This window comes from Tetrahymena thermophila (genome assembly GCF_000189635.1).
Source record: "Tetrahymena thermophila SB210 genomic scaffold scf_8254572, whole genome shotgun sequence".
NCBI classification, from domain to species: Eukaryota; Ciliophora; class Oligohymenophorea; order Hymenostomatida; family Tetrahymenidae; genus Tetrahymena; species Tetrahymena thermophila.
In genome coordinates this window covers 106,858-120,366 of record NW_002476343.1, presented here as the reverse complement: position 1 = coordinate 120,366, position 13,509 = coordinate 106,858, and the positions used below count along the sequence as shown (strand labels likewise).

General features: G+C 21.8%; 6 protein-coding genes across 6 annotated transcripts in view; 2 read left to right on the top strand and 4 right to left on the bottom strand. All coding sequences in view use genetic code 6, as the record gives it.

The window, feature by feature from the left end:
• Positions 1 to 2,734, bottom strand: part of TTHERM_000891321 (hypothetical protein) — a gene marked incomplete at both ends in the record, with an annotated part of 3,768 nt that extends 1,034 nt beyond the window's left edge. The window contains 8 exons of the mRNA XM_012798644.1: positions 135 to 224; positions 458 to 547; positions 775 to 864; positions 997 to 1,086; positions 1,370 to 1,459; positions 1,764 to 1,853; positions 2,081 to 2,170; positions 2,430 to 2,734. Coding sequence (XP_012654098.1) covers positions 135 to 224; positions 458 to 547; positions 775 to 864; positions 997 to 1,086; positions 1,370 to 1,459; positions 1,764 to 1,853; positions 2,081 to 2,170; positions 2,430 to 2,734 — 935 coding nt within the window. The remainder of the gene's footprint in view (positions 1 to 134; positions 225 to 457; positions 548 to 774; positions 865 to 996; positions 1,087 to 1,369; positions 1,460 to 1,763; positions 1,854 to 2,080; positions 2,171 to 2,429) is intronic.
• A 266-nt stretch (positions 2,735 to 3,000) lies between these two features.
• Positions 3,001 to 4,348, bottom strand: TTHERM_000891310 (hypothetical protein; the record flags this gene model as incomplete). The annotated part of the gene is made up of 5 exons (XM_012798643.1): positions 3,001 to 3,142; positions 3,507 to 3,596; positions 3,875 to 3,964; positions 4,205 to 4,254; positions 4,310 to 4,348. The coding sequence occupies 5 exons, from the start codon at positions 4,346 to 4,348 to the stop codon at positions 3,001 to 3,003; spliced, it is 411 nt and encodes a 136-aa protein (XP_012654097.1).
• An 850-nt stretch (positions 4,349 to 5,198) lies between these two features.
• TTHERM_00891300 (transmembrane protein, putative) lies at positions 5,199 to 6,281 on the bottom strand (the record flags this gene model as incomplete). Its single annotated transcript, XM_001020322.2, has 1 exon — positions 5,199 to 6,281. The coding sequence occupies one exon, from the start codon at positions 6,279 to 6,281 to the stop codon at positions 5,199 to 5,201; it is 1,083 nt and encodes a 360-aa protein (XP_001020322.2).
• Positions 6,282 to 9,000: 2,719 nt separating this feature from the next.
• TTHERM_00891290 (hypothetical protein) lies at positions 9,001 to 9,189 on the top strand (the record flags this gene model as incomplete). The annotated part of the gene is made up of 1 exon (XM_001020321.2): positions 9,001 to 9,189. One exon carries the CDS (start codon positions 9,001 to 9,003, stop codon positions 9,187 to 9,189), a length of 189 nt encoding a protein of 62 aa, XP_001020321.2.
• Positions 9,190 to 10,033: 844 nt separating this feature from the next.
• On the bottom strand, positions 10,034 to 11,083 carry TTHERM_00891280 (hypothetical protein; the record flags this gene model as incomplete). The annotated part of the gene is made up of 1 exon (XM_001020320.1): positions 10,034 to 11,083. The coding sequence occupies one exon, from the start codon at positions 11,081 to 11,083 to the stop codon at positions 10,034 to 10,036; it is 1,050 nt and encodes a 349-aa protein (XP_001020320.1).
• A 1,491-nt stretch (positions 11,084 to 12,574) lies between these two features.
• Positions 12,575 to 13,359, top strand: TTHERM_00891270 (transmembrane protein, putative; the record flags this gene model as incomplete). Its single annotated transcript, XM_001020319.2, has 3 exons — positions 12,575 to 13,113; positions 13,240 to 13,292; positions 13,337 to 13,359. 3 exons carry the CDS (start codon positions 12,575 to 12,577, stop codon positions 13,357 to 13,359), a joined length of 615 nt encoding a protein of 204 aa, XP_001020319.2.
• Positions 13,360 to 13,509: the final 150 nt, after the last annotated feature.

The window sequence follows — 13,509 nt, the reverse complement described above, 5'->3', positions numbered from 1 at the left end:
CCCCCCCTTTAACCAAACAAAAAAATATAAATTAACAAAAGCAGAATAAAAAAAGAAAAATAAATAAAATAAATAGCAAATATTTAAAAGATATATTTATATAGTTTTCAAAAATACAAATAAAATGTTTTTACCTAAGATTAAGTGTCAAATTTGAGAGATTTGTCAAGTTTGATAAAACAAAACCTAATATTTATATACTTGTATCACCAATTTCTTTTTTTCTTTTGAAATATTGAAGAAAAAATATAAAATGAAAAAATAAATGAAGAAAAATTTGAAATGATAAAAATAAATAAATAAATTAAAATGAAACTAAATTAACAAAAAATAAACAAAAAAAATTACAAATAGAATAAATAAATAAAATAAATCTATAAAGGAGTGAGTTATATTATTTTAAATTCATTTTTATATTCGAAAATATCACAATTCAAAACAAATAAACTGTTTTTACTCAAGATTAAGTGCCAAATTTGTAAGATTAGTACTTTTTGCTAAATCAGAACCTAAGCATGATGCAGCTTAACTATCAATATAAAGTTGCCTTTTAATATATTGAAGAAAAAAAAATTGCTAATTCAAATTTGAAAATCAAAAAAAAAGATAAATTTACAAACAAAGTAAGAAAAATTAAAAATAGATAAGAATAATAAAAGGAAAATAAATAAAATAAAAAGTAAATAAAAATATAAATAAATAAAAAGAGTTAATTATATTAAAGAGTTTTATACTCAAAAACATCGTAATCCAAAACAAATATACTGTATTTACTTAAAATTAAATGTCAAATTTGTGAGATTAGTGCACTTTCCTAAACCAAAACCTAAGCCTAATTAGCCAATTACATCAATTTAATATTTACTTTTTAAATATTGAAGAAATAATAGGTTAACTAGTTAGTCTTTTAGATTAATGAAAGAGTTAGTTATATTGTTTTAAATTCATTTTTATTTTCAAAAATATCACAATCCAAAGTAAATAAGCTGTTTTTACTCAAAATAAAGTGTCAAATTTGAGAGATTAGTGCACTTTCCTAAACCAAAACCTAAGCCCGATGCACCTTCACCATTGATTTAATTATCCCTTTTTAAATATTCAATATAAAATATTAATTAGTTAATTAGAAGGAAAAAATATGAAATAATAAGAAATTAATTAATTAAAATATAATCAAAAATTCAATATGAAAAAATGAGTTAAATTAACAAAAAAACAAAGAAATAAATAAATAAAAAAAAACACAAATAAAATAAAAAAAATAAAAATAAATGAAATATAAATCTAATAAATTAATTAAAAGAGTTGCTTTAAATTCACTTTTATATTCAAAAATATCATAATCCAAAACAAATAAAATTCTTTTTACTAAAGATCAAGTTTTAAACTTTAGAGATTACTACACTTTCCTAAACCAGAACCTAAGCCTGATGTACCAACTGCACAAATTTAATTAAACCTTTATAAAAATTGAAGAGAAAAAAATATTTAATTAGTTCGAAGGAAAAAATAAAGAAAAATATGAAATAATAAGAAATGAGTTAATTAATTAACTATAAAGAAAAGATTGAAAATGAAAAAGAAGTTAATTAACAAAAAATAAAGAAATGAATAAATAAATAACACAAACAGAGCAAAAAAAAAAGAAAAATAAATAAAATAAAAAGCTAATAAAAAAATTAAAAGAGGTAATTAGTAATATTGCTTTAAAATCATTTTTATATTCAAAAATATCACAATCAAAAACAAATAAAAGTGTTTACCTTAGATAAAGTGTCAAATATGAGAGATTAGTGCATTTTCCTAAACCAGAACCTAAGTCTGATATACCTTCATCACCAATTTGATTCTCCCTTTTTAAATATTGAAGAGAAAATATTTAGTTTACTATGAAATCATAAGAGATTAATTAAAAATTTACATCTACCAAAGTTGAAAATTAAAAAATGAATTAAATTAACGAACAAACAAACAAATAAAAAAATAAAAGTAGAATAAAAACAAGGAAAATTAAATCAAATGAAAAACTTATAAATAAATTTCAAAATATCCCAATCTAAAACAAATAAACAGTTTTTACTCTAGATAAAGTACCAAATTTGAGAGATTAGTGCACTTTCCTAAACCATAACATAAGCCTGATGCACCTTCTGAACCAATTTCATTCCCACTTTTTAAATATTGAAAAAAAAATATTTAATTAGTTAATTAGTTAGTTAGAAGGAAAAAATGAAGAAAAAATATGAAATTATAAGAATTCAGTTAGATTAACAAAGAAATAAAAAACACACAAGAAAAATTAACATAAAAAGAAAAATAAATCAAATAAAAAACTAATAAATAAATGAAAGATTTAGTTAGTTTTTTTGCTTTAAATTCATTTTTATATTCAAAAATATCACAGTCTAAAATAAATAAATTGTTTTTACCTTAATTTTAGTGTTAAATTTGAGAGATTAGTGCAATATCCTAAACCAGAGCCTAAATCTGATGCACCTTAATCGCCAATTTAAAAGAAGGGCTAAGCGACTCGAGTGGGCGAGTCGGAGGGTCTTAGCAGTGATATCGGGGGTTCGAATCCTATACCGCCCCCTTTATTTCGAAAAATTCCATGTAAAAATGTGAATGTTACCAGCGGTCTCCTTGGTAGGAGGGAAGGGCCAAATCTGATAGGAGGTAAAGAGGAGGCCCCATTCTGAACAGAAGATCTGGAATACAAATGGGAAGCGAGCATAATGCGTAGTCAAATCATGGAAGATTAGTAGAAATGCCATTAGGGTGTAGGTGACCCTTCCCTTCTAGTATATTACCCACAATTATATATAAATAAATTGGTATACGTATAATAATAATGTATAAGTAATTATATATAGGGCCCCTATCCCGAGTGCATGTAACCATGTGCGAGTATGTATGTATGTATGTATCGCCAATTTAATTGTCCCTTTTTAAATATTAACAAATAAATAAATTAAAATAATTAGTTTTTTTGTTTTAAATTCATTTTTAAATTTCAAAAGTATCACAATCCAAACAAATAAACTGTTTTTACTCAAGATTAAGCTCCAAATTTAAGAGATTAGTGCACTTTCCTAAACCAGAACCTAAGCCAGATGCACCAAATACGGCAATTTTATTTTTACTTTTTAAATATTGAAGAAAAAAATATACAGATGTTTCAAATAAATTAACCCTTGTTTTTTTTATGTGTATTGCTCTTTTATATAATAATTAAAAATCAAAATATATACAAAAAGTGGTGGTTAATTTATTTGAAAAATTGTATAGTTTATTATTTAGTTAGAAAGAAAAAATCAAGAAAAAATATGAAATAATAATTAAAATTAATTATAAAATGAGTTAAATTAGCAAGCAAACATAGTAACTAATATAAAAAAACACAAGCTGAAAAAAAAAGAAATAATAATAAATCTAATAAATTAAAAAAGTTATTAATGTTATTTGAATTCGTTTTTATATTAAAAAAAACCAATAAAAAATTTTACTAAAGATCAAATTTCAAATTTGAGAGATTAGTGCACTTTCCTAAACCAGAACCTAAGTCTGATGCACCTTCGTCACCAATTTAATTCGACCTTTTAAATATTGAAGAAAAAATATTTAGTTAAATAGTTAGTAAGAAGGAAAAATTGAATATGAAATCATAAGAAATTAATTAATTATTAAATAAATAATAGAAACAGAAGTTGAAAATGAAAAAATGAATTAAATAAACAAAAAAAACACAAGCATAATAAAAATAAATCAAATAAAAAGCTAATAATTTAATAAATTAAAAAAGTTAGTTATATCGTTTTAAATTCATTTTTAGATTTAAAAATGTCACAATCAATAACAAAAAATCTGTTTTTACTAAAGATCAAGTATCAAATTTGAGAGATTAGTGCAATTTGATAAACCGAAACATAAGGCTGAAGCACCTTTATAATCAATTTCTTTCCAACTTTTTAAATATTAAATAAAAAAATATATTTAATTATTAAGTTAGAAAGATAAATGAATATTAAAGATGAAATGTAAAAAAATGAATAATTCAACAATCAAAATAATAATTAAGTGAAAGTTAATTTAAAATAATTAAAAAAACTTATTAATATTGATGAGTATTTCAATTAGAAAAATAATATTGTAAATAACTTGAATATTAAATATAAAAAAAGAAATAATAATAAATTAATTATACCTCAGATCAATATGGAGTGTCTAATGCGATTAAAGTGAAGAGCTTAAAACCTTTTTTTATGAATAATAAATTTAAACATTATTAATAAAAAAAATTAATATTTACTTCTTCTATATCATAGAAACAGATATTCTATTATATCATTGATTTTTATTTTGAAAATTATTAAATATCAATTTAAATTTATGGAAATTTAATAACTTTAAGTGTTCTACTATTGTTATTGTAAAAATTTTGGAAACCCCTTTCAATTTTCTTGATATGAGAGTAAAATTTAGAAATAAGTTATATTTGGACCCGACCCTCTTTAAAGAAGAGTACATATCATATTATAATTATTTATTAAATTTAATGATAAAATAATAAAATTGCATTATTTGTGTTTATAATTAATTATCAATTTTGTATTATTTTTTTTCTTCAGTATATTAAATTATAAAATAAAAAAATATTTATTTTGTGTTGTCTCTTTATAACTCTTCTTGATTTAAATTTATATTGCATGAATTTTTAATAATAGCTCAGTTTATATTCATTAAGATAACAGTTGCCTTCGAAAATTATATATTTAACATTAAATAATTTGTTTGTCATAACTAAAATGCAATAAAAATATTTAAACCCTACAAATTAAACGAATCTATACAAAATTTAGTTAGGATTTAAACAAAAAAAAGAAGAAATCTTTCAAAATTTAATGAAAAAATAAAAATTAGAAATCTAATAAAGAAATTAAATTTAAAATTACATACATTTGGAAATCTTATTATTTATATGAGATAAGTCAAATAAATGTCTTTGAAATTAAAAATAGAATCTTAAAATATTCGTAATGATGTTGAAAATAAAAGATGGCTATTCAAATATATATATAATTATTTATTTATTTATTTATTTATTTATTTATTTTATTTTATATAAAATTATACTAATATATAAGTTAAAATGATACTAAACAGTTCCAAAAATATCATATAAATTTTATATTAGTTTTTCATTACATTATTTAAGACCCTCTAAAGTTTGATGTTTTTTGTTTTTAGGCTTTTTCTACTATTTGAACTGAGTGATTTTAAAAATCAAATCCAAGATAATAAGTGTCAAATATTGTGTTACCAAATGCAATATAATTAAGGTCATCTGATTATTATTAAATTAATAGCTAATATTCGCCACTGCGTAATTGTCTGTAAAGTTAATAAGGTTATAGGGTAATTGTGTAAATCTTTCCATACCTACGTTAGAGGTAGATATATAGAGGTTATAATTTATCAACAGATGATAAAACAATATCAGCGTGCTTAGAAGTTGCAACTTATATAACTCTGTATTTAATATTATCTTAGTCGAATATTTTAAGGATTTGATTTACAGATTCACTTGGAAGTTAAGTGAATGGAGAATCTATGTTAAAATGTGCATAAACGTGAGCTCCTAGTGGATAGCCTGAATAGACAGCGCCTCTGCAATAAGAACTGTAAAATTGTTTATCAGGAATAGTGTAGACTGCCAATTCAACAAAAGAATAATCTTATTTAATCAAAGATGCATCTGGCTCTCCTATTTCAAGACTTCCAACAATCATATCATCTCCAACATTTTACAAAGTTGTACTATTTAAGTTAATATACGTTATTTGATTCTAAATAAGTTTGTCTTCAAATAATTCAACAATAACATTGTCTTATTTAAACTGCTAATAAGAAAAGCAAAGTTATCTTTTTTCTATCTATTCATTGTCGGGGCTAACAAATAATAGATTTGCCTTAACATTACCTAATTAAAATTCAGTAGAGTAGTTAGGTTAATTAGTATAACTATCAACGCCTATATATTAAGCTCCACAGAGGTTAGTTTAGTGTGAAGAACTAGAAATAATGTTATAGCAGTCTTGATTAAATACAGGAAAGACATTGACTTCACATTTTTAAGATCCATACTATACTGGAAAGAAAATAGCTCCGTCTTTGTTCTACTTCAAGGGTATAGTAACTTTAGAAGCAAAAGCTTAACTGCATCCAAGTATTATTACTACTGATGCTATTATAAGATTTAAATTGTTTTTTCTTTAATTCATCGTTTTACTTTATTATTATTTTCAAATCAATTATTAATATTTTTTTCATAAATCCCAAATTTTTCTATTTATGAAGGTTTTTTCTATTAAAAATAAGGATAAATTTAAATATTTAATAGCTCGTGATTTTTGTTCAAATAAATATATGAAAAGATTTACACAAAACATAAAAGAAAAAAAATTAATCAAACAAACAAACAATAAATAAATAAATTACTCTTTTACCTAGAAAAATCTTTAATAATATATTGCTGTTGATAATATAATTTCAGGATTTATAAGTAAAGAAATTTATTTGATTGGATGCTTATCAGATCAATGCAACAACTTTTTCATCAATTATTAATTGATATTAATTATTCTTTGCATATATTTAAAAATTTGATTGGATCTTTTACTAATTACGAATGCTTATGACTAAAAATAACAGAATTATAAAAATATTATTTAAAAAAACATTTTTTAGTTAATGTTTTCTTCTTATTTCTTTTAATATTTTGAAGTTAGTATAATCTTTTGGTTTTGTGATAAAAATACTTTTGATTGTTTCTGATAATTATATGCATCAGAATTATATTAAAAAGCAATTTGTAACTAGCTGTGATTGTCTTTTTTAATTAAAAATAAAATTCTTCAGAATTCTTTCCATAATTCTATTTACTATAAATGAAGATGTAATTAATTTGAAAAGTCTTTTATTATTTTTGAAAGTAAAAGTAAATACTATGAAATATAAATGATGTTATTATTTCTAACTAAAAGATCAAACATATTTTCTAAGGATACAAAAAATGAAGAAAATTATTTTTTATCAATAATTTATTTTTAGGTGTTAATTAAATTTTATTTTTTAATTTATTAATTAGATAAAAATAAAAATATTTTACCCAAAATTAACTTATAATTAATATCTTTTACTTTAAATAAACATTTTTTTTACTCCTTTTTATTAGATTTAAGAAAATTTCTATTTTTAATCTTTCATATTATTATTTACCTTATTTATTTCAAGTCTCTTATTGAATAAAATAAATCAATTAATCAAATTTTCTTTAATAAAGTTATTCATTTGTATTCAAAAAATGTTTCTTATTTTTATTTCATCTTAAAAAAAAAAAATCGATGATTTTTTCTTTTTTATAATTAAAAACTATTTTTCTTTCTATTACAGATTTAGTTACTACTTAAAAATCCTGATTTAGAAATATTAAAATTTTTTAAAAATCCTCTATTTATTTATTATCTAATTTCAATTCAAAAAATATTGAAAACAGTTAAGTTTTCTATTAATGTTTTTAGTTAGTATTACTTCATATTCTATATAAACAAGATATTTTCCTTTTAAAACTAGTTGTAAATGTAATAATTAAAAAAGATTCTAGTTAGATTTTTAATTTGGTAATATATTTCTCAATTCATCAAAGATATTATTTTTAGACTTTTAATATATCAAATAATCATCAAAATAACAAGTCTAAACGATAAGTTGATATTAATTAATTATAAACCACTATAATTATATTAACATCTCTCTTTTTAGATTTTATTACTAATAATTACAATTTAACATTACACTTTATAATTTATATGTATAAAATCTAATAACTTATATATTTTTAGACTTAAAAATTGATCTATTTGATGAATAATATATGAGTTCAAATTCAAAAATCTATTAAAAATGCTCAAAATGATCATCAATTTAGGAAACTATTGAAATACTATTAAATAATCTTTTGAAAAAATTTTCTTGCCTACAAAGAAACATCAAATTATTTAATTATTATAAATTTCTCTAAAAAATTATAAACTTTAATGTCATTTTTTAAAAAATATTTTAAATTTTATTGGCATTTTTCAAATAAATTAAATATCAGATATATCTGAAAAGTTACTAAATATACTTTTTTATACCTTAATTAATTTTCAAGTTTAGTTATAGAAAGTTTATTTTTATTAATAATAGAAATAATTCCAAATATTCAAAAAAGTTAGGTTAATAATTAATTACACTAAATATTGCCAGATTACTTTTTATTGAAATCAAGTTTAAAAAACAAAAAATAACTAAAATAAAAATTTTTAACACTTTATCAATTGTAAGATTAATTATTTACACATATTTCAATTTCTAAGTCTATAAAAACTATATATTTAAAACCTAAACAAACTAAAATTAAATAAATTTTTGACTTTATGATTTATATAATTTTTATTATTATTCTAAAAGCTATTCTAGAATAATTATTTTACAAATGAATTTACTGAAATACTTTTATTTTTTGTATACCCAGTTTGCTTTAAAAAATTATTTTTTGTAAAAATTTTACCCTTAATATAAAGGTGCCTTTATTATCCCATACCCACTTTGATAGATGAAATTTAAATAAAATTAAAATTAATTTCTTGAACTAATGAAATCAAAAACTTAAAATTATTTCATAAGAAATCTAATTTATTTAATATTTTTTTTTATTAATTTATATTTCATAATATTTTGTAAAATTAAAAAAAATTAAGGTAAAATATATACTTTTTTGCAAAATTTATTATATAATTTTAAGGATATTACAAACAGCTTAATTTAAAGCTTCTGATAAATGTACTGCTAGCCCAGCAGGAACATATTCAAGTAAATCTATAAGCTCTATTTGCACTTAATGTAGTGTAAGTTAATATTCAACTTTTATGGAGAATACCATTTGTAAAAGTTGTGAAAATGGTCTAAAATACTTCTAATTTCACCTGCTGTAAATTCTATGCTAAAAATTATACTTAACTAAGTCTTGATAAAAATCTGCGTCTGAAATTCAGGATATGCTAGTGTACCTGTTAGTCCTTATAGCTTCTTAACAAGGATGCTTAGTTTTATGCTGAAAAATATGCAGATAAAAGTTTTGGAAAATGAATAGCTCGACTTGCAAGTACATATTCATGTTGCTAGCTCTAAATTTATTAATGATTAGTTTGCATCTGGTACCATACATCATAATCGATCTCTATCAATCATATTTATTGAGTGAAACCTTAACTCTGTAAAATACCTTCCAATTTTTAATAAATTTTACTTTGACTAATAAAATAAAATGAAAAAATTTCTATTAATAAAAAACATTGAACTCTCTCAAATATATAAGAAATTATAATTAGTTATATCTTATATCTTAAATTCGTAAGTTTACCACATTAAATTGTATTTAAAATAAAATAAAAAACATTTTGTAGAATGTTTTATATTACCTTCTAATACATATGTATTTTTTTACAGAATTGCTATTTTAGAGAAGTTTATTTAGTTACTTGTCCATAAACATTTGATTAGATTAAAAGTTTATTATAAGTATAAATAAATAAATAAATAAATAAATAAATAAATAAATAAATAAATAAATAAATAAATAAATAAATAGAATTAAAAATAGGTTTCGGAGTGGGTTTCGAAATTGGCAAATAAATTAAAAGATAAAAACGCTTATCCAATTATTTAATATTTTGATAAATTATACAACTTCATAAATATTGTGCATTTATAACTATTTGATTTAACAATTTTTTAAATAGAAAAAATTATGGAATAAATAGTCTAAGCTTGCTTATCAGCAATAAAAAATTAATAAAAATTAGGTTTTATGATTTTTTGCTTTTAAAATATCTTCTTTTGAAAATAAACTTAAGAATTAAAATCAGTAACAACACATGTGTAAACACGAATCATACTAAAAATATTAAAGTATAGTTTATTTCTTTTAGTTTCAGAATAAAGACATTAAAATAAAAATGAGAGATACAAAAACAGTGATTTTTTAACCACTAGTAGTATTATCAGAACATGTACTAACACCATCTGTAGAACCAGTTGTTCCTGATGGGCATACGCAAGCAGTGACAGCAGTAGATCCAGCAGGAGAGGTACGATTATTAGTGCAAGAAATACAAGAAGTAGCACTTTAAGCAGAGTAAGTATTAGCTGCACATTAAGTACAACCTGCTCCATTACCGTCTGTATCAAAACCTGAAGCACTATATGATCCAGCAGCACATGCCTTAAGAGTAACACTACAAACAGATTAGCCTGTTCCTACAGTTTAAGTGTTAGGAGTTGATGTTCCAGCAGTACAAGCAATACATCCAGTTCCAGCTCCATCTGTATCAAATCCTGAGGCAGAAAAACTACCTTTAGCACAGGCCTTAAGAGTGCAAACAGATTAAGCAGTTCCTACAGTTTAAGTGCTAGTAGTTGATGTTCCGGTAGTACAAGCAGTGCATCCAGTTCCAGCTCCGTCTGTATCAAATCCTGAGGCAGAAAAGCTACCTTTAGCACAGGCCTTAAGAGTGCAAACAGATTAAGCTGTTCCTATAGTTTAAGTATTAGGAGTTGATGTACCAGCAGTACAAGGAGTACATCCAGTTCCAGCTCCGTCTGTATCAAATCCTGAGGCAGAAAAACTACCTTTAGCACAGGCCTTAAGAGTAACAGTACAAACAGATTATGATATTCCTGCAGTTTAAGTACTAGGAGTTGATGTACCAGAAGTACAAGCAACACATCCACTTCCAGCTCCGTCTGTATCAAAACCTGTTGCGCTATAATATCCTTAAACACATGCTTTAGTAGTACATACACTAGGACTAGATCCAGCAATTCCAGTTGCATTGGTACATTCTCCAGGAGGGCAGCTGACACATGCGCCATTTGCGTCATCGCCAGTAGGACTATATGTACAAATAGCACATGGATTATAAGTGAGAGCAACTTCTAAGAAGCATAAAATTGCTATAAAAGCAAATAATTTTTTATTCATTTACTAATGTTTAAGGCTTAGTAATTTAATTAGTTGGTATTTTTAATTTAAGTAGTTATTATTTATAATTTAGTTTATTAATTATTAATAAGTATTTGAGTGTCAACCACTTCTTAAAATAGTCGATTTATTTTAATTGATTGAGTATCTATCTAATTCCCTGTTTATTTCTATTTAGATATATTTTCAAAAATTGTAATATTTCAAATAAAGTGGGATTTAATTATTTACTTTAATCAATACTTACTTTACTTATTTACTATTCCTAAATATATAAAGGTATTCGTAAATTTTAATATAAAGATAATTAATTTTTGTATATTCTTATTGGCTGTTAAATATTCTCATCTAATAAATAAGATAATCTTTTTAAAACATTTTAAATGAATTCACTTACTTTCAATAAAGAAATTGATAAAAAATAGGGTTTTCTGATTGACTGACTAACTATCTATTTTTGCTTTAGGGTTTGAAAACTAATATATTTACTTTTATCAAGATAAAAATAGTACAAAAAATAAAAATCTTCTACCAAAAATTTAAAAAATCAAATCGAAATATTTTAAGTTACTGATTAAATTACTGAATAATTTTGAAGAAACTTTACAAATTGACTAATTAATATTTACGTGAATTAATTTTAATTATGGATTTAATATTTATTTGAGATTTTTATCTATTATTTCTTAATTTATTCTAGCAATAATTACACTTAGTAGTATATTTATTTACTCAAATTGTCTATTTTATAGATATAAATAATAATAAAAAACGCACAAATGGTATAGACGAAAATTTTTTATTTTAGTTTAAAATTTAAATATGTAATCTGTAAAGACTTTCAAATATTAAAATATGCGTAAAGAATTAATTTTAAAATATTTAAAAGTGTAAGCCATTTTTTAGCATAATTCTGACTTTTTTTGAAAATTTGGAATTATTTCTAGCTTTTATTAAAAATAAAATTTTTTTAACTAAATTTGAAGATTAATCTCAATAAGATTTAAAATATTTTCAAAAAATACCATTAATTGTACTTTTTTAAAGCAGATTATAACAAATAAAAAATGTTTTTGTTTTTAAGATTTCATTTCTTTTTACTTTCAAAAGTACATTTAAGTTATTAAGATTCTAGAAATTGAATCTGGTAAAATAATCATTCAAACTGAATTTCTTATTTTTTTGAAATTTTTATCTTATTCATTAAGACATAAAATGTTATTAAATAATGTTTTATAATAGTTAAATATTCTAATGTTATTATGGCTTTAAAAATGGGGAAGAAGATTTTTTTAAACTAATGATTTAAGAGAGTATCTTTGATAGATTTTTGAATTTTTTTAATTTGTAAATAAAATAGATAAACCAATTTTTAGTTTCCAGTTTATGAATATATTAAATAAAGGAATTTACACATATAAATATATAAAGCGTTAGTTATGTTTAATTTTTCGTAATAAAATCAAATAAATGATTTTTTAATGAAATTTTATGTGGTTTTTAATTAATTTATATAGATTTACATTTAGATTTATATTTTTATTGAGTTTATTATATTAATTTATCAAAAGTATTTATTATACTAACGTCTTTATTTATTCTGGCGTTATCTATATTTTATAAATTAAAGTATTTTGTTACACTATTTCTTCATCAATAAATATTACACAAAATTTTATAATAAGTTTTTCATTTAATTTATACTTGAAATAAGCAATTTCGAATATACTTGCTTTTCTAGCAAAATTTTAGATAAAGAACTTATTCGATTTTTTGAGTAAAGTGAAATATATAGATGGTTATTTGAGTGAGTTAATGTTCTCAAATTTTATTATATAATAAACTAATAAAATATAAGTAGAGATTAGATTAGATTAACATTAAATGATTCAGGTTTAATGGTAAATGAAAAGCATCATGAAGAGTGATGATGAATCAAGCTACTGCAATCTGTAAAATATTCTTATAAGTGAGAAAAAAAGAGTATCACACCAGAATTATATGAAAAGAGGATTAAATTTCTGTTAAAGGTAAAGATTTGAGGATTTTTTTCATATTTAGCAGGTCCTCTATATATTTAAAGATTAAATAACAGTATCATTTAAGAAAAATACAATGAAGTATTAGAATAATTTTAAGAAAATTGTAATAAATAGTTAGTTAAAAAGACTATATTTTAGCATGGGAATGCTAGCTTTCACACAGGGAAGTAAACTATAGAATGGCTAAAAGAGTAGGAAATTCAAATGCCAGGACTGGACTGCTTATATTTGTGATCTCACACTATTGAGAATACCTGACCTTATCTAAAATAATAAGTTTATTAATCTCTGGAATATTTAAAAATTAAGATTAAATGTATAAGTTAGTTTAAAATTCTATAAAAATCAAGGAAATAATTATAAATTATTATGATTCTCTCCAAT